Below are 19,225 nucleotides of genomic sequence, written 5' to 3' on the forward strand. Positions count from 1 at the left end.
CTACTGCACATTATGAACTGTGGGCCCAGAATAAAAAGAATTGTCCAGAGGCACACAGTTGGGGCAGCTAGATGGCACAGTGGATAAACTGCTGGTCCTGGAATCAAGAAAACCCTGAGAGTTTAAATCCAGCTGCAAATACACTTACTAGCTGTATAACCCTGGGCAATTCATTTAACCCTGTTTGCCTCAGTTTCCTCATCTGTAAAATGAGCTGAAGAAGGAAATGGCAAATCACTCCAGTATCTTTGCCAAGAAAACCCCAGTTGGGGTCACAAAGAGTCAGAAACAACTGAAAAATGACTCAAAGGGCAAATCTGAACCTCTGGCCTCTTGATTTCCAAGTTCACTAAATATTGGACTAGATTTTCAAGGCCCCTTCTAGCTTCGAAAATGATTCTATGCTAATACACTAGTCCTGTTAAATCCTGCTAAATTTAATTCAAACCTTCAATTTGAGTAAGTTACTGGTTTTATTTTGCCCCTATAACAATCTTTCTCCAGTGCATCTGTCATGAAAATGAGGCTACATACAGAGCCAAATCTATCAGGAAGATACACATAATACAGACAGGTCACTAAGGAAAAACAACAACCACAAAATTTTTAACTCCCCCCACTTGACTTGGAGGTGACTCTGGGTTCTCAAAGCAGAGTATGAACTCTAGGTTTGCTCTGCCAAGCTGCAGAGGTTTTAAGAATAGACACAGAAATGGATTGTCTTGATTAGTGAATTTAGAGACATCTCCACTCCAAATGTTCAAATGGACTATTTGTGCCCGACCTACAGTAGAGCCTCTGATCAGTGGTCTGATCAGCCACTGTCAGACACACTGTACCTTGACCCCAACATTGAGATGTCATTTTGGGCCTCTTCCAGCTCGAAGGTCAACAACCAATTATCTAGGACTAAGTCCCTAAGAACGAAGTTCAGAAAGGCTGCTTTTGGTGAATTGGCCACCAAATGAGGATTTTTATTTATTTATTTTTCAACTTGGAGTCCTAAGATTTGAGCTCATAGCCTGACTTTTCTAAAACCTGTGTGAACTTGCACAAAGTTATCTAATCTCTAGGACTCATCTGTAAAATGAGGAGAGATGGGGAGGTGGCAGTAGCAGTTGACAGAAAGGTGATGAGCTCAAGAGAACAAAATGAGACATACATTTTCTGACTTTGTATATTTGTCACAAAGGCTTTGTTTTTCTTTCTTTTAGAGAAGAGTGGGTGGGCAAAAAGGGATAGGTATAAGATAGAAGAAAAGAAGGGGAGGAGCAGGCTGAAGTCACAGACAATTAAAGTACTGGTCTTTACTGAATTTTGGTTTGCCAACGAAGAAAAGATTTTTTTAAATATGATCACACCCCTCACTGCTATTGTTCATTTCTGCCAAGAAGTCAACACTGGTGCCTGCAATCGATGAGTCAGGCTTACTGGGCCCCATTACTCTAGGCAGGCTGGTGTGCAAATTTCTGCTCTCAAATTTCAGGCATTCTAACCTGGGTTAGTGCTGGGTCTGGGCTGTAGTCTTTGTTTGCCTAACATTCGTATACACACACTTTGGCCACAAGAGGGAGCCAGGATGGCTGGCATTTTTCAAATTTTAAACCAATGAAAATGGGAAAAACAATAAGACACGTGGGGCAGGGAGAATGGGGAGGAGGGAGGATGGGGAGGAGGGCGGTTGGGCGGGGTGGTTGTGGCACAAGCTGCTTTGCTAGAGTGGAAGATGGATTATTATGTTTTTAAGGAACTGGAAATAAGAAGCATTCTTAAGCTACTCAACAAGGACTCAGCTTCAGTTAAATAAACCACTGGGGCATGTTAGAAGACCAGGCGCTGGGGGAAGGTGGGGAGAGGGCAAGGAAAAAAAACCAGTCACAGCCATGCCCATGGGCCGTCTGCTGTCCCTGCCACCAAGATTGTACCCACACTCAGCAAGCAGCCCTTGGGAAGCAAAGTGTGAACATATGCTGTGTGCCAATGCCAGCTCTGTGTGTGTGTGTGTGTGTGTGTGTGTGTGTGTGTGTGGTGTCTGTGTGTCTGTGTGTCTATGTGTCTCGGCTGGACAGCCCAGCCTCCATGCTGTTTGTCCCATTCATTTCATTCCCAAGCTTGACCGTTGCTACATCAAATCAGAATGTGAGTGTGAGTGTGTGTGTGTAAATAAAGAGAATGTATTTCTGGATGTGCAGTTTTATATAGAGAACAGGAATTTTACACTGAGAAGATGCCAGAAATAAAATCACAGGACATGGGATCATTGATGTAGTCAGAAGGAAATTTAGAGGTCATTTGTTCCAACATCCTTAATTTATTATTTTTTTTAATTTTTGTGGTTTATTGTTATTGTTCAGACCTGTAATAATCATCAGGTAGGGACTCCAGGTGCAAAAACTTCTTGCATTGATGCAAATCTGTATCTCTTCTGTAATTTGTAGCCAATAATAATAACAATAATAATGATATATAACACTTTGTTGTTGTTCAGTCATGTCTGACTCTTCATGGCCCCATTTGGGGTTTTCTTGGCAGAGATACTGGAATGGTTTGCCGTTTCCTTCTCCAGCTCATTTTAAAGATGAGGAAACTGAGGCAAACAGGGTGAAATGACTTGTCCAGGGTCGCACAGCTGCTAGTAAGTGTGTGAGGCCAGTCTTCCTGACCCCAAGCCCAGCATTCTATCCCCTGTACCACCTAGCTGCCCTGTTGGGGATACAGAGGGAAGGAGAGAAGGAAGGAAGGAAGGAAGGAAGGAAGGAAGGAAGGAAGGAAGGAAGGAAGGAAGGAAGGAAGGAAGGAAGGAAGGAAGGAAGGAAGGAAGGAAGGGAGGGAAGGGAGGGAGGGAGGAGGGAGGGAGGGAGGAAGGACCCTGCCCTCAAGAGCTCACAGTCTAATGGGGAGACAAGATGCAAATGGCTATGTACAAATAAGACATAGTAAGGGAGAATGGGAAAAGCTTCCCATGGAAAGTGGGACTTTAGCTGGGACCTGAAGCCTAAGACATCTAAACAATCTGTGACTGTGATTCTAAACTACAAAAGGGCTATTGAGACTGCACTGTCCCTTATAACCCAACATAACATCAGTGTCACTAAGTTGTATAGGTTGGAGATCTGATCACTTTAGTCAAACCAACAAACTTTTATTAAGTACCTACTATGTGCTTGGCACTGTGCTAGGTGCTAGAAATACAAAGCCCCCTCTCCCCTCCCCCCCCAAAAAAGTTACTACCTTCCAGGAACATTCCACTGAATTTAGAGTGTATGGGAATGAAAATATGTGATAAGGCTAATGCAATAGTAACTTGAATTAAGAGAGGCCCCTGCCCTGGTCAGATTACATTTGGAGTACAGTGTTCAAAGCAACTTTGAGAAACTTAAGAACTCTGATCAAAGCAATGGCTAGACAGGTTCCCAGAGGACCTAGCATGAAGCATGCTACCCACCTTCTGACAAACTGGTAAAGGACTCAGGGTGTAGAATAAGTCAAACGTTTTCAGACACCATAAGTGTGGGAACTTGCTTTGCTTGACTGTGCATATTTGTTTCAAAGCTCTTGTTTTTCTTTTTAGAAAGAGAGAAAAGGAGAGAACGGGGGAGCAAGGAAGGAAGGGAGGGAGGAAGGAAAGAAGTGAGGGAGGGAAGGAGGAAAAGAAGGGAGAAAGGAAAAGGAAGGAAGGAAGGAAAGTAACTGAAGCATGTTTTAATACACAGGAGAAAAGGAAGACCAGAAAAAATAACAAAAAGGATAATTTTGAAAGAAACATGTTGACTTTGTTATATACTTAAAAACAAAAGCAAGTTCTTCATAATAGAGATTCACTTTCATGTACAATCATTTCTTTCTGTTTTTTGTGTATCTGGAAATCATCGTTTTAGTTGTTTTGTTAATGAATAAATAGAGAAGTAAAAAAAAAAGTACTATTAGGTCCAACTCTGGATGCCGCATTTTATGGATCACATCTAGAGGATGGTGACCAGAATAATGAAAGTCCTCTAGATCATGCCATGAGAATAAGGAGAAGGAACCAGCAATATTTAGACTAGAGAAGAAAAGCCTACGGTCTTATTTGTTTTCAAGTATCTGAAGAAGCCATGTGGAAGAGGGACTAGATGTTTTCTTCTTGGCCCCAGAGCGTACAACTGTAGGAAATAGGAGTTGGTTACAAAAAGGGACATTTAGGCTTGATGTCAAAAAAAACTTCCTAACTATTGTAACTGTCCAAAAGTAAAATGTGCTCCACTTTACCAGGGGCATTCCAACACAGCCTGGATGAACCTTTGTCTAGGATATGGTAGAGGGATTGCTTGTTCAGAAAAGGGCTGGAGTTGGCAACCTCTGAGATCCTTGGAACATTGAGATTCTGTAATTCTATGATTCCCTAAGATCACTTTCTTGGATCTCCCGATTTCTTGTTTCTCCCTCCACTGAATGTTTCTAGCACTGGACTGGGAACTAGGAAATTCTGCATCCTCCATTTACTCACCGAGTCCATCTTTTATCTGAGCCTTAGTTTCCTCAACTTTAAAAATGAGTATTGGACCACTTGTTCTTTCAAAGATCTCTTCCACCTCTGATACTCTGATTCCATTGTGGCCCAAGAGCCGACATAATCTTGGAGGCAGTATGATGTAAAGGAGAAAGAACTCCACTGGAAGTGAAAAAAGCCTAGTTTTGAATGCTGCCTCTGACTCATGTGACTTTGGCAAATCATTTAATTTATCAGTGCCCACAGGCACATCTCTAAAATTCTAACTTACAGAAAAGTTGCTGATCAATTGCTGATCAAAATTAGGGGAGTTCCTTTCTATCTGTAAATCTTGAGTCCTCTGTCAACTTGGTATCTGTGAGCCTCAGTTTCCTCATCCGTAAAATGAGAATGGAAGAGATGACTTCTAAGGTACTTTCCAACTCTAAATACACGACCCTCTGACATGGTAGACACTTTTAAGTATATTTATTCATTTATTAAAAATAGTCCAAGGAAAACTTAATTGTTGAAATAATTATAATTCCAAGGTCCAGCTAGGTTTGGGCTGACAATGGACTGGGAGCCTGCCTGGGGTGGGCCGAGGGATTTCCAGAGCTTTTCCAAGGCTGGCCGCCCATGTTTTCTGAGCTCACTATGCTGCACAAAAAGGAGCCTGGCCCAGTTCCCCAGTTCTCCACTGGGTGGTCTCCTGGCTCAGTCTCATCTACTCCCTGGTAAGAAACACCCTGATCATGAAGTTGTTTTTAGTTCTTTTTTAAAGTAACTTTCTCATTAATCATTGCCATATCCCTGTTCCAAAACAGGGAGACTGAACTCTTAAATTATTGCTTCATTTTCAAGCACAGTGTCTGGCATAAAGTAGGTGCTTAACAAAAGCTCACTGGATTGGGGTGCAGTAGAAAGGGCATTGGCTCCAGAGTTAGAAGACCTGGGTTCAAATCCTGTTTCTGTCACTTATTACCTCTGTGATCTCGGTTACATCCCTGGATGTGAACTTCATCTGTTTAAAAAGGTTGGACTACCAGGCCTCTGATATCTCTGTCAGCTGAAATCAAGTTGAACTTTGAAGACAACTTTGTTAGATCCTTGAACAAAGCAGGCTCTCAAGAAATGTTTCATGAACTATGCCCAAAGGGCTATAAAATTGTGCATACCCTTTGACCCAGCAATACCACTTCTAGGTCTGTATCCCAAAGAGGTCACCAAAAAGGGAAAAGGACCCACATGTACAAAAACATTTACAGCAGTTCTTTTTGCGGTGGCAAAGAATTGGAAATGTAGGGGATGCCCATCAACTGGGGAATGGATGAACAAGTTGTGGCATATGAATTTAATGGAAAACTATTGTACTATAAGAAATGATGAACAGGCTGACTCAGAAAAACCTGGAAAGACTGATATGAACTGATGCTGAGTGAAATGAGCAGAATCAGAACTTTGTACACAGTAACAGCCACTGACTTTGATAGACTTAGCTCTTCTCAGCAATGCAAGGATCTAAGACAACTCCAAAAGACTGAAAGAACTATGGTATCGGAATGCATGTGGAAGCATACTACTCTCTTTTGTTGTTGTGGTTTTGTTTTGTTTCTTCTTTCTTGTGGTTCCTCTCATTAGTTCTAATTCTTCTTTATATCATGACTAACGTGAAAATGTTTAATATGAATGTATAAGTCGAACCTATACCAGATTGCACACCATCTGGGGAAGGGGGGAGAGGAAAGGGGAGAAAATTAAAACTCAAAACCTTAGGGAAGTGAATGTTGAAAACTAAAAATAATTATATAAAAAATGTTTCATAAGTTAATTGAATTAAAAGAGGGAGGAGGAGGAGGAGGAGGAGGAGGAGGGAGGAGGAGGAGAAGGGGAGATATAAGGAAATCATACAATAAACATTCCTTTCTGGGGTTTGCTATGCAAACATATTTTTTCCTTTTAATATTTTATTTTTTCCTTAATTTTTACATGTTAAAATAATTTTTAACATTTGTTGTTTTTAAAGTTTTGAGTTCCAAATTCTGTCCATCCCTCCCCTCCTTTCTTTCCCAACTCTCTGAGATGGTAAGCAATCTGATATAGGTTATACATATGCAATCATGTAAAACATTTCCACACTGGAGAAAACTCAACAAAAAAAAATGAAAGAAAGCAAAAAATAGTATGCTTCAGTCTGCATTCAGATGATATCCGTTCTTTCTCTGGAAGTGGATAGCATGTTTCATCATGAGTCCTTTGGGATTGTCTTAGATCATCATATTGCTCAGAAAAGCTAAGTTATTCATAGCTCTTCATCACAGAATATTGCTGTTACTATGTACAACATTCTCCTGGTTCTGCTCACTTCACTGTGCATCAGTTGATGTGAGTCTCTCCAAAACATCCTTAATTTGTAATGTTGTGTGACCTCCATATGTTTTCGTTTACTCATCTATATAATGGAGGCAATAACACTCGCTCCTCAGACTTCAGAAGCCTGTGATGAAAAAGCACTGAATGTAAAATCACGGAAGGGGGAGGGGTGGTTCAAATACTGACCCTATTTCTTAGTACTTGTGTGATCCTAGGTAAATCTCTCAATATCTCTGGGCCTTAAACCTCTCCTGCAGAAGAGATTGTGTGGTGCTGTGGAAAGAGACCTTATCTTGGAATCACAGGACCCAAGTTCAAATTCCTGCTCTGCTACTTACTGCCCATGAGACCTGTCCTCTCCCCATCGGTCTCCCTACCCCACCCCTATATGCTAGTCACCTCATTTCTTTGATCCTGAGGAGATGGATTAGATGACCTCTCACAGAAAGGAAAGTGTGGTCCTGAGAGATTGTGACTTAGCCCAGGTCATGTGGGCAGTAAATGTCAAAGGTGGCATTTGAAAGGGAAGGCATGGAGGCAGCTCAGATGCAGGAGCCAATGCTCTTGCTTGTGGAGGGGGATGGAGGAAATGATTGGATCTTCTATGTCCCTTCTAACTCTAAATCTATAAACTTAAGGTCCCCTCCCTGAAAACACACACACACACACACACACACACACACACACACACACACACACACACACCACCCAGCTGTGTAGCTGAGCATCCTCAGTCAGTTAAGGATGATATTTGCCCTGTCTATCCCCACCGGATTCCAGTGAAGAAAGCCTTTTGTAACTCTTAAAGCAACACAGAAGTGTAAGCTCAGGGACATCAGCAAACACAAACGTAAGATGACCTTCTCCTAATCGCCTTCGTGTTATTTTTCCTCTAAATATATCTCTGTGTCCTCGGAGACTGTGCGATAGATATTCCAACTTAGCCTATCACTGACTGATGGTGGAGGATTTGTTTCATCCCCCAGTCCTAAACCCAACTGGTCTCCCCTTCGCCTTCCTTTTTAGGAAGAAGAGTAACAGGTGGGTGACCTCTGTGTTCCCTGGCTGCTGAGGCAGGCCCCTTCTCAGGTCCCCTGGGGGGTGTTGGAGATCACACTTCCACATATATCTTCATGATGGTTGCCAGTTCTTAGTGCAGAATATAGGACATGGTCTCAAGCCTTTCCAGAGTTTCCCTACTCCCCACCCCATCTCTGAAGTTGGGTATTTTCTTCCTCCTCAAATTGTCCACCTGAATCTCACCTTTGTCCCCATGGCTCTCTACCTGGTTTTATACTTTAGAGCCAGCTAGGTGGTGAGGTGGGCCTGGAGTTAGTAAAACCAGAGTTCAAATCTAATTTCAGATACTTACTAGCTGTGTGACCTTGGGCAAGTTACTTAACCCCACTGCTTAGCCCAAAACAAACAAACAAAATAATAATTGGGTCCTCAACGCCCTAGAAGTATCTTGCTCAAAGTAGGTGCTGAATAAATCCTCATGATCTAGTGGAAAACATGTTTGTTGGTATATGGAGTCAGAGGACTTGGATTCAAATCCAGCTCTCCCACTTTGGGCCTTAGTTTCCTGGTCTGTAAAGTAGGGAGAGAGTGTCAGATTAAATGGCCTTCACATGCATTGGTAACTAAATGTATTGATAACAAGTCATTTGATGCCTCAGAGTCCCAATTTCCTTATTTGTAAAATGAGGGGTTTTGGGACAGTTGGTATCTCCAAGGTTTCTATTACCCTTTTCCATCACTGTTACTGGAGAAGGCGGGCCCTTTGTATTGTTACCTATATATTAATGTAATTAATATAAACATGGACTGATATGGGCATCTCAGACTCATATCCAAAACAGAGCTTAGCTCTCCCACCTTCTAAACTTTCCTATTACTGCTGAGGGGATCACTATTCTCCAGTTTAGTGAACTGCATGAAATCCAATCCAGCATAAAGTCTACTTCTTTCTCCCCGACCTTGATCATCCCAAAGAGAATCTCTCTCTCTCCCCTCTGAACTCTAACAGTACAATGAATTAATTTTATAATTAGCCACACACTGTATTGTGACATCTCAATGACCAGTTTTAAATTGGTATTAACTTTCCATCTATTTGCTTTTCCAAGAAGTGTGTCTTACCATGACTTCGTCTCCCCATAGTGCCCTGAATATACAAGGACCACAGAAAGAATGGTATGTTGACTTACTTTAACTGCATTCAGAGGCATGTGTCTAACTAGACTCAGATATTGGACCATTTTATTTCTTGACAAGGTCAAAAGCAGAAGAGGGCATTGAAATATGAGGCAGATTTGAATACACCCAACATACGGTAGCCACACGATGGAAGCCCAACGGCCCTGCTTCAGGGAGAAAATGCTGGCTTTCTTGCTGGTGATATGCCAAGTCCCCCAACCCCTGTTTAATTTTCTTTTTTTCAGGTGGTAACATAATTCTCATGTAGCCCTATCTCTAATATTTCACATTACCCTCTGAAAGAACTTTGAGAAAGGCCTTCCACATATTTGGGGAGTGGGAAGTAGTATTATCCCCATCTTATAGATGAAGAAAATGAAGCTGAGAGATTAAGTGATTTGTCACACAACTAATAAGTGTCTGAGTCAGGATGAACTCAGGTGCAACTCTAGATCCACTGTTCTTTCCACTGCACCTCTGCTGTGAGAGGACATGGACAAGAGGTACAACCTGGAGGAGGCATATGTATTGTTGGAGCCAGTGCCCACACTGAAAAGACTTTGAACCCACTGAGGATACTGAAATAGTAACCTAACTCTTAGTCTCTTCCATCCCCTTCTCCACTCCTACACCACTGTCACCAGGGAAGGGCCTGACAGCCTATTAGTATTATGTACACATGTGCATATATACAGTTCTCACTTTTCATAAATTCACATTACACACGTAAAGAATTCTGGAAGGCATCTGCATTTCCCAAAAGACACTTATGTTTACTTTACAGTACTGTGCTTTTCTCCTCTCCTCGTTCCCTTCTGTTCTGCACTAACCTTTCCATAAGGCACTCAGCCTCCTCCCTCCCCCAGAAAAGTGATCAGAGGCAGAGATCACTGCCAGCCGAGGGGGGGTGGGGGGTTGGCTTAAGACCACCAAGACAGGAGACCTTTGCATCACTCTGCTCATGTGTTCGGCCCCTGAGTGTCTGTCTTTTGTCCCTCTGTGTTGCAGTACCATGTAGCCATCCCTGGCCCCCACATTCCTTCTGCTCTGGATCCTGTCCTCAGCCCCTATCTGTCCTTGAACCATATGCTGGCACCCTCCCTCTACGGGTGAGTGGTCCCCTTGCCTGCCTCCCTCTTCCTCCACTTCTGATGGCAAATTCGAATTACATAAAAATTGCTTTAAGTGGACATCTACAGAAAGATCCACTTACGTAAAAGGAGAACCATCTGTATGTGATTGCAATAGCATGACCTAATGGGTGCATTTCAAGTTCACCATGTCCAAACCCTCATCTCTTTCAGACTTTCCTATTTCTGCTTCTGAGGGCACTAACCAGGCTCACAACCTAGGCGTCATATTTGCAATCTGTTGACACATACTGTGGTTTCTACCTTCATAACGTCTCTTGTACCTATCTCCTTTCCTCTACAGACTGCCACCATCATGGTCACCTGGATTATTGCAACTGCCTGCTAAATAGCCACCCTGTCTAAAGTTTCTCCTCACTCCAAACCACCTTCCAGAAATCTGTGACTTTCTTGACGCATAGGTCTCTCAGCGTCCTCCGTGTACTCAACAAACTCTTTTGGCTCCCTATTATCTCCAGAATTAAATATGAAGTTCTGTTTGGCATCTGAAGCTCTTCATTACCTGGCCCTTTCCTACCTTCCTACCTTCATCTGGCACTCTATTCTTCTCCCAGTACTGGCTCTTCCCCATGACTGGGCTACCGGGCCTACCTACTGCTCCAATACAGCACAGGGCAGCTCCCAACTCCTCGCCTTTGCAGCAGCTATTGCCCCTCACTCCTAACTCTTCGATTCTTTGGCTTTCCTTCAGGCCTCAGCTCAATGCGACCTTATGCTGGAGACCTATCCCAGGCCCAAAATCTCAGATTACCTTCCATCTACTCTGTAGTTATTTACGTGTCTTTCCCCAACAGAATGTGAGCTCTTTTGAGGGCAGGAACTGTACTCTTTTTTTTTTTGTATCCTCAGTACTTAGCACAGTGCCTTTACACAGTAATCAAATTAAAATGCCTTTGATCAGTTATTTAAACAATTGCATAGTAATCATTGTCAATTTCATAACTGCCAAAGAAAAGGTCCATGCCAGCAGACTTTTATATACATATGTAAATTCTTAAATTTTATTTTATAAAATATTTTCACAGTACATAATTCACATTTTAGTGTTTTCTCAAAACTTCACATGGCTACCAATTTTTTCTTCAGAATAACCTAGTCCAACAACATAGGCCTATCCCTACATGATTTATAATTTAAATCTCTGTTCCACTTCATCGGCAATCACTTCGGAGATGGCCAGGGAGGCGGTGGCGGCCGGGGACGGCGCGTTTCTCACGTGCAGAACTCGGGTTCCCAGTGCCCCTGCGCCTCCATCGAACACGAAGTCCTCCACGAGGTTCCCGAGGTGGTCCAGGGCCTGGGCTCGGACTCCAGAGGGGCCCCTGACCACGTCCCTGATGCTGATTTCGGGGACAAGCTTCTGGAGCTGCTTGATGGTGGCGGGGAGGAAGAAGGCTCGGTACATCTCGCCCAGGCCAAAGGAGATGTTGCCCAGGGCCAGCCTGAGCAGACCGCTGTTCCGGAGGGAGTCCCACGTGTCCTGCACTGAGAAGTCCAGCGGACCGTAGCCCTCACGCTTAAAGGCCAGAACGGCGTTGGGTCCGAGCCAGACGCTGCCGTCCATCCTGGGCGTGAAATGGACGCCCAGGAAGGGGAAGTCGGGGTTGGGGACGGGGTAAATGTTGCCCTGCACCAGGTGGGTCCTGTGGGGCCGCAGCACCAGGTAGTCCCCGCGGAAGGGCACGATGGTCGGCTGCGGGCTGCAGCCGCTCATCTGGGACACGCGGTCCGAGTGAAGGCCGGCACACGAGACCACGAATCTCGCGTGCACGTGGGCTCCGCGGGCGCAGCGCAGCACAATGGGGGCCCCGGACAGGTCGGGCGCCAGCCGCATGCCGCTCACTTCGAAGCTGGTGAAGAGGGAGCCGCCGGCCTCCTGGAAGTCCTCGGCGAAGGCGGCGGCCACGCGCGCGTAGTCCACGATGCCCGTGGAGGGGCACTCGAGCGCCAGCAGGCCGCGGCAGTGCGGCTCCCGAGCCTGGATGTCGGGCGGCTGCAGCAGGCGCAGGCCGAGCACCTGGTTCTGCAGGCCGCGCTCGTACAGGGCCCGCAGGCGGGGCAGCTCGGCGCGCTCCACGGCCACCACGAGCTTGCCGCAGCGCCGGTAAGGGAGGCCGCGCTGGTCGCAGTAGGCGTAGAGGAGGCCAGCGCCGCGCACGCACAGCCGGGCCTTCAGCGAGCCGGGCGTGTAGTAGATGCCGCTGTGGATGACTCCGCTGTTGTGGCCCGTCTGGTGCTGAGCCACGCCCGCCTCCTTCTCGAGCACGGCCACGCGGAGGCGCGGCCACCGGAGGAGCAGGGCCCGGGCCGCGGCCAGGCCCAGGATGCCCGCGCCCACCACCACCACGTCGTAGGTGGTGGGATTGCTGCCGCCGCCGCCCTGCTGCGGCCCCTGCCCGGCCAGGCCTCGGGCCTGCGCCGGGGCGCCTAGGCCCCGGAGAAGCCGCGCCACTACGGCGCCCCTCGGAGCCAGCATGGCGTCCTTGAGCAGCAGCATGGCGTCCCTCGAAGGCCTAAATGTGCCGGAAGCAGGGCTGCGCCTGGCCGCAACTTTGGGGGGGGGGGAGGAGGAAGGCTTATCAGAGCCTTGAATTGTGCAGAGGAAGGGAAAGGAGACACCAGCTCCTCGTTAGTATAGTGGTTAGTATCCCCGCCTGTCACGCGGGAGACCGGGGTTCAATTCCCCGACGGGGAGGATGTTGGCTCACTTTTTTATTAGACCCAGAATTGATTTAAATTTAGTTTCTCAGAGAAGGTACCGAGCTGCGCACCAATAGTGATTAAGTCTGGGGTCCTGTGTGTATAAATCAGTGAGGTGGAGGCTACAGGCGCCCGCCGCCCTCCTACATGAAGGGGGCAGGTCGTGGGGGCGGGGGCCCAGGCAGGCCGGGGAGTGGTGCTTTTCTGGGTCTCGCGCGCGCCACCACAGTAACCAGTATAAAGCCGGGAACCCAGGCGCGGGCCGGCGGGGGCGCGCGCGCACCACCGGGAAGGGCGGGGCGGGAGCGCCGGGAGCGCGCCTCGGACGGGCGGGAAGCACAGAAGCCGCCTCCCGCGGAGAGTGGACGGCTGGAATGTCCCTCTGTCTGTTCCGCCGCCCCAAGCTGGGCAAGTCGGACGCTAGGACCGGGGCCTTGGGGCCCCCGCGGCCAGGCTAAGAAAGAGCGGGAGCAGCGAGCCCCGCTCAGCCTCCCCGCCTCGCCTGAGGCGGACGGAGGGCGGGGTAGCCGAGGGAGCCGGCCCGCACTGAGCAAGCGCGAGGGCGGGGCGGCGAGGTTCTAAGAGCTCTTGCGCGCCGTTACTCAGCAGGACCTCGTGGCGCAACGGTAGCGCGTCTGACTCCAGATCAGAAGGCTGCGTGTTCGAATCACGTCGGGGTCAAGGCTTCGTTTTTTTTTTTTTCCCTTTCTAATGCCTGGGCTGGGATGCTGGTCATCCTTTTAATGAGGGGTGCTCCTCCGGCTCTGCACCTTGCCGGGGAGCAGGGCGTAAAACCAGAGAGGTGCGTTTCCAAATTCGCCTCTATCCCTCGCCTTCCCGAGTATGGTGGGGATGGGAGGCAGGCAAGTAGACTGGACAGCGCGTGGCCGAAGCCGCTGGTGCCCCCTCTGACCCTGCTGCCCCTCACTCTCTTAACAAACATGTCTGGCGGAGCTCTGGGCAGGGTTCGCCCCATTCACTGTCTGCACCGAGGCCCGCGAGTGGATGCTGGGTTGGAGAGATGAAGAACTCGGGGGGGGGGTCAACCTGAGGTCCACGGGGAAGGCTAATTCACTCCCCCCTGTGACCGCAGGCCCCTGATGAGCATCGCGGGCCTTGAGCCCCGGACTGAGCTGAGGGGGCCTGCCCCTGGGGGCAGCTAGGGAAATCGGGGGCCTCTTTACTATCAGGTTTCCCCGACACGTGGTCAGTGAATGGAGGGGGGAGAGAGAAAACTTGGGGGTTCCTGCTGGTTTGTCAGCTCCCCACGGGGGAAACCACGTCACCCCCTTTAGACGTCCTCTCATTAGGTTCCTTGTCAATGGGACTCCGGAATTGTTTTTATTTGTATCCCTGGGACGTAATAGACTATTAATAAGTGCTTGTTAAATGATTAGCAAATTAGTTGATCGACCTGAACTTCTCTGATCCTCGACCTCCTATGACCCCCAGTCCCCTGAGCAAAGAGCTGCCCAGGAGGCCCGGAGAAGCTTAGGGCATCCGTGTAGCACTGATGCACCAGGGTGGGAGCAACCTCTGGATAGGCTCTCGTGGACTCCCTCTCCCTGCCACTGTCTGAAGGCCACTATACCCACAAGCTGGCAACATTCCTCATCCCTTTCCCAGTTCAGCTTAGGGGGGTGGTTAGCCCCAGCCCCAGGATGAGAGGGTCGACGGGCTGTCCTGATCTGTAAGCATCACTTGTAGCCACTGTCAGGGAGGGTGAGTGGGCTCTAGCCTCCAACCATTCCTCTGTTGTTCCTGTTCCTTTGCCCTTGCATATCTCCAGGCAAGTCAGGTAGCCTCCACTTTCACATACCAGATAAAAGGGCCTTTTGCTCCCAGTAGTGAGTGATTGGCTCCTCATATTTTTTTGTGATCTCTGTTCCATATGACAGATCATGACGGGTAACCCCCGAAGTAATGCTTGCTTTTATCCTGAAGGTGGAATTTTTCTCCTGATCTTTGTCTGTTATTCTGGATCATTAAATTTGACTTCTTGTTGGCAAGGAGTGACAGCATACACAGGACAAGAGAGGAATCCTGAATCTAGAGTGAGTTCAGACCTTAAAGGTCCTGAAGTTCAATGCCTGTATTTCACAGACCATCCGGCCAGAGATCTGGAGCTAGAAGGGAGCTTGGAATTGTCTAGCCTGGTCCCTTTGTTTTATAGATAAGGAAACTAAGATCCAGGGAAGCTAAGGAACTTGCCCAAGGTTACATTGGTGAATTAAGGTTTCGTGAAGTGCCTGGCTCAGACTAACCAGTTAATAAAATGCACTATTTATCTATCTGTATGTCTATCTATCTGTCTGTCTATCTAACTAACTAAAGCTTACCGCTCTTTCCACTTAAACTGCGTCCCTATTAATAAGTTTGATTTTAGATGGCCTAGAAATAAGAAAAGGGCTGTGTTCTCAGGGAGGGCCATAACGGTATGATCTGGGATTCATGAATATTTTTCAAATCCCATAGCCTTAATTATGGTATCAGTCTACATATGTCACATGTTGATCACATCTATTCTAATATGGCTCTTTGTTCTGGTATTATAAGGCCAAGAGGGATGCCAGGTTCTTTCTAGGACCTTATATGAAGGCCACTTTCTCCAGGACACAGTTTCCCCAGGAAACTGACCCATATGAGTGATTCATTCTAGAGCAACATACTGGAAGTCTGTGTTCCACCTGCAGTGCAGCTTGCCACTATATACCCCTCGAGCAGAAGTAGAGCCCAAGGATGTGATTATGTATGCCAGTTTCCACACCCTGTAGCGCTCCACTTCTGCAAAGAAGAAAGGCAAGTAAATTCTTCAAGTATTTGTTTTTTTCTTGATAATTAAATTATTTTTAGTTTTCAATGTTAACTTCCATAAGATTTTGAGTTTTAAAATTTCTTCTCCTCCCACTCCTTTCACACACCCCCCAAGACAGTGTACAATCTGATATAGGCTCTACTCATATTAAGCATATTTTCCCATTAATCATTATGTAAAGAACAATTAAAACTAATGGAAGGAACCACGAAAATGAGGCAATAAAACAACAAAGGAAAAGGAGAGCAAATAGTATGCTTCCATCTGCATTCAGACACCATAGTTCTTTCTCTGGATTCAGATAGCAATTTTCATCATGAGTCTTCTGAAGATGACTTAGATCCTTGCATTGCTGTGAAGAGCCAAGTCTATCAAAGTCAGTCATCGCACAGTGTGGCTGTTACTAGGTACAATGTTCTCCTGGTTCTGCTCATTTCATTCAGCATCAGTTCATGTAAGTCTTTCCAGGTTTTTTTTTTTTTTGAAGTACGCCTGCTCATCATTTCTTATGGCACAGTAGTATTCCATTACATTCATGTACCACAACTTGTTCAACCATTCCCCAATTGATGGGCATCCAAGTATATGTTTTGGGGACATGTTTCTTGTATGGAAGAATTAAAAAATAATTCATTTCAGTAAAAAAAAAAGTCACATGGTCTCTTTTTAAAACAAAACTGATTACACACTAGAATGACAAGTCCCCCTCTCCCCTTCCCACCCCCCAGGCCAGCCCCTGCTACCAACAATGCCCACTTTCCACTCATTTCTTACCATTTGCATTCAGCATCCAACCCCTTGATGCTTCTTGAATACTAAATGTAGTAAAAGTGTTTCTTTTGTACAATATACCGGGTGGGCTGCTATTCTTTGTCAGAGAATATCTAGAACCCCTCAAAGCAAATAGAGGATTCTTGTAGATTTGGGGTAAAAAGGCCTTAAGGACTCAGTCTCTATTGATAGAATTTCAGGTCCCATGACAAGTTAAGGAGGGATTTTTGCATAGGGAGGTCTCCTTGGGACCAATCCAATCACAGGGTATAGGCAGCTGCATACTCATACCAGCTGTCCTACTGGAACTGATATTTGGTCTCTCATTTCTTGATCTGTGAATTCTCAAAGAAAAAAACATAAGAAGTAAGGTTGGTGAAAAGGCATTCAGTTCACTGAACAATTGAAACAATTATTGTAATTATGAGAATTAAGGCTCAAGAAACTTAGCCGGAAAAAAAAGACTTGAGAAAGAGTACCTCCCCTCCCTTCTTTGCAGAGGTTGGGGAGACTCTGAGTGTGGAAAACTGTCTATATTATCAGGCTTGGGTTTTTTTTAATCTTTTTAATCTTTAATCTTTCCCTGTTTTTTGTTTTGAGGTTGGCTTGATGAGGAATTGAGGATATAGAAGAATATATTCAGAAATGAAAGCGGCATAAAAATGAAAGATACTAATTTATTTTAGAGTAAATGCCTATTGGAATAGGGGAGGAAAAAAAGCATTCAAAAGAAATCAACTCATGTATAGATCATGTTAAATGGGCAAATTGTGCTTTAGAGGAATGAGAGAAATATGAGAGAGGAAGACTAGAATCCAATAACAAAATTATTCCTTCTTTAAAGAAAGAGAATGTAAGAAGCTATATTTGAAATCAGCTATCCCCATAAGTAAAATTGCTTCCTTTCTTCCTGCCTTGCAGCATGTATTATTATTTTAATATCATAAACTAAAATTATTCCCAAAAAATGTTGGCAATTGGACTAATTTTTCTCATCAAAATAACAAAAAAAAACCCTTTCATTTTAATATATTTATGACATAAATCTTATTCTTGGCCATAACATTGTTTTGGATGACATCTAAAGTATTTTCTCAGCTAAGAAATTTGTAAGAGGCTTTATATGTATGGTTTGCAGAAGAAAAAGATACTTGTAAGTGCCAAACATTGATATCCTGCAACTGAGAAGAGCCAAGGACAGACCTGTGCTTTAAGGATATCACTTTGGCGACTAGGTGGAGGATGCATTCATGGTGAGATAGAAGGATAGCAAGGCAAAGGGACCAATTTGGAGGCTATTTCAGTGGTCCAAGAGAAAAACGTTAAGAGGCTGAACTAGAAGAACTTACATGAATGGAGGGAAAGGAAATGGATGCTAGAATCCACAAGAATTTACAACTGATTTGCTACAGACATTATGTAATAGATAATAGAATAGAATAGATATGCAGGGTGTCCTGTCTTAGCTTAAATTGTAGATACATGATTAAAGCTTAAAATTTCACTAAGACTTTGGGAACAGTCTGAATGTTGGATGGATAATCTAGCTATTTTCTGTTTTTATTTCAGAGCTTAGCACAGTGCTTTGCTCCTCTTAAGGGCTTAATAAATGCTTCGCCCATTCCATTTGTTCATTCTTCTAGGGCATGAAAGAAAGAGAAGAGTGAGGGATTCTAGAGTTGTATAAGTAGGAGATAAGAAGGATGTTAAAGCTTTTAGGTAAACTGGGAATTTAGGAAGAAGGGTGTGCTTTGGGAGAAAGATAATGAAAGATGCCTGTCTCTCCCCTGCTGGCAGAGTGCTCACCGATGCAAGGAGACCGCCTGATCCTTCAGTGAGAGTCTTGGGCCTTTGCCTCTGGCCACCCGTTTGGAAATGTCCGGGAGGTAGATCTCAGGAGAAAGACCAGATAGCCTTGGACAGACCAGACTTCATAGAGACTACAATCTTAGGAAAAGAAACTGATGAGAGTTCAATGGAAAGAGGAGAGGCGTGAAGGTCTAGGACAGAGCCTTGGGACTAAGGGGTGGATGGTGATGATCCAGCTAAAGAGATTGAGAAAGAACAACCCCGAGAGGTAGGAGGAGAGTAGGGACAGAGCAGAGTGTATCCACAAAGGGAATTGGGCACATGATGACGAAAGCAGCTATAGGTCAAGGAGAATGAGGATTAAGGCAAGGCTGTCAAATGTGGCAATTATGGGATTGTGGGGTAACTTTGGAGACTGCAGCAGCTTTCGATCGAGTGATAAGATCAGAAGGCAGACTGCAATGGATTGCGAAGAGAGGGAGAAAAGAAAATGGAGACAAGGAACAGAGACAGTTTTTTCCATGAGTCTGTTTGAAAAAAGGGCGAAGAGATTTGGGGGTGTGCTGAAGCCAGCAGAAAACTGTGGCTAAATTAAATTAACAGTGTGAGCATTTACACCCCAAACTCTGGAAAACTTGATGTGTAGTATTATTGACTGACAACTCAAGAAAGTGAGGAGAAAATGTGAATAATGCAAATTAAACTTCAAAGTATGCCATGCCATCCATTTCCCTCCCACTAACCCCCGGCCTTAAAAAAAGTTACCAGCGCACCGCTATGACAACTTCAGGGGATGATAGAATTAAGTCTTGAGAGCTGGCTTTTCTGGGGTTTTTCTTTGTTTGTTTGTTTTTTTTAAAGTTTGGAGATATCTCTGTATGTTTGTATGCTGGGGGGAAGCCGGGAGGTAGGGGAAGGTTGAAAACACAGAGAGAAAGA

At 45.5% G+C, this 19,225-nt stretch overlaps 1 protein-coding gene and 2 non-coding genes across 3 annotated transcripts; 2 read left to right on the forward strand and 1 right to left on the reverse strand.

Moving 5' to 3' along the window:
• Positions 1-11,175: 11,175 nt before the first annotated feature.
• Positions 11,176-12,863, reverse strand: L2HGDH (L-2-hydroxyglutarate dehydrogenase). Its single transcript, XM_021006432.2, has one exon. It carries the CDS (start codon positions 12,686-12,688, stop codon positions 11,318-11,320), a length of 1,371 nt encoding a protein of 456 aa, XP_020862091.1. The 5' UTR covers positions 12,689-12,863; the 3' UTR covers positions 11,176-11,317.
• TRNAD-GUC (transfer RNA aspartic acid (anticodon GUC)) lies at positions 12,815-12,886 on the forward strand. Its single transcript has one exon. It is a non-coding gene; the product is annotated as a tRNA-Asp (tRNA).
• A 614-nt stretch (positions 12,887-13,500) lies between these two features.
• TRNAW-CCA (transfer RNA tryptophan (anticodon CCA)) lies at positions 13,501-13,572 on the forward strand. The gene has a single exon. It is a non-coding gene; the product is annotated as a tRNA-Trp (tRNA).
• The last annotated feature ends 5,653 nt before the right edge of the window (positions 13,573-19,225 follow it).

Source organism: Phascolarctos cinereus, unplaced genomic scaffold, assembly GCF_003287225.1.
Source record: "Phascolarctos cinereus isolate Bilbo 61053 unplaced genomic scaffold, phaCin_HiC Scaffold_1;HRSCAF=81, whole genome shotgun sequence".
Lineage (NCBI taxonomy): Eukaryota > Metazoa > Chordata > Mammalia > Diprotodontia > Phascolarctidae > Phascolarctos > Phascolarctos cinereus.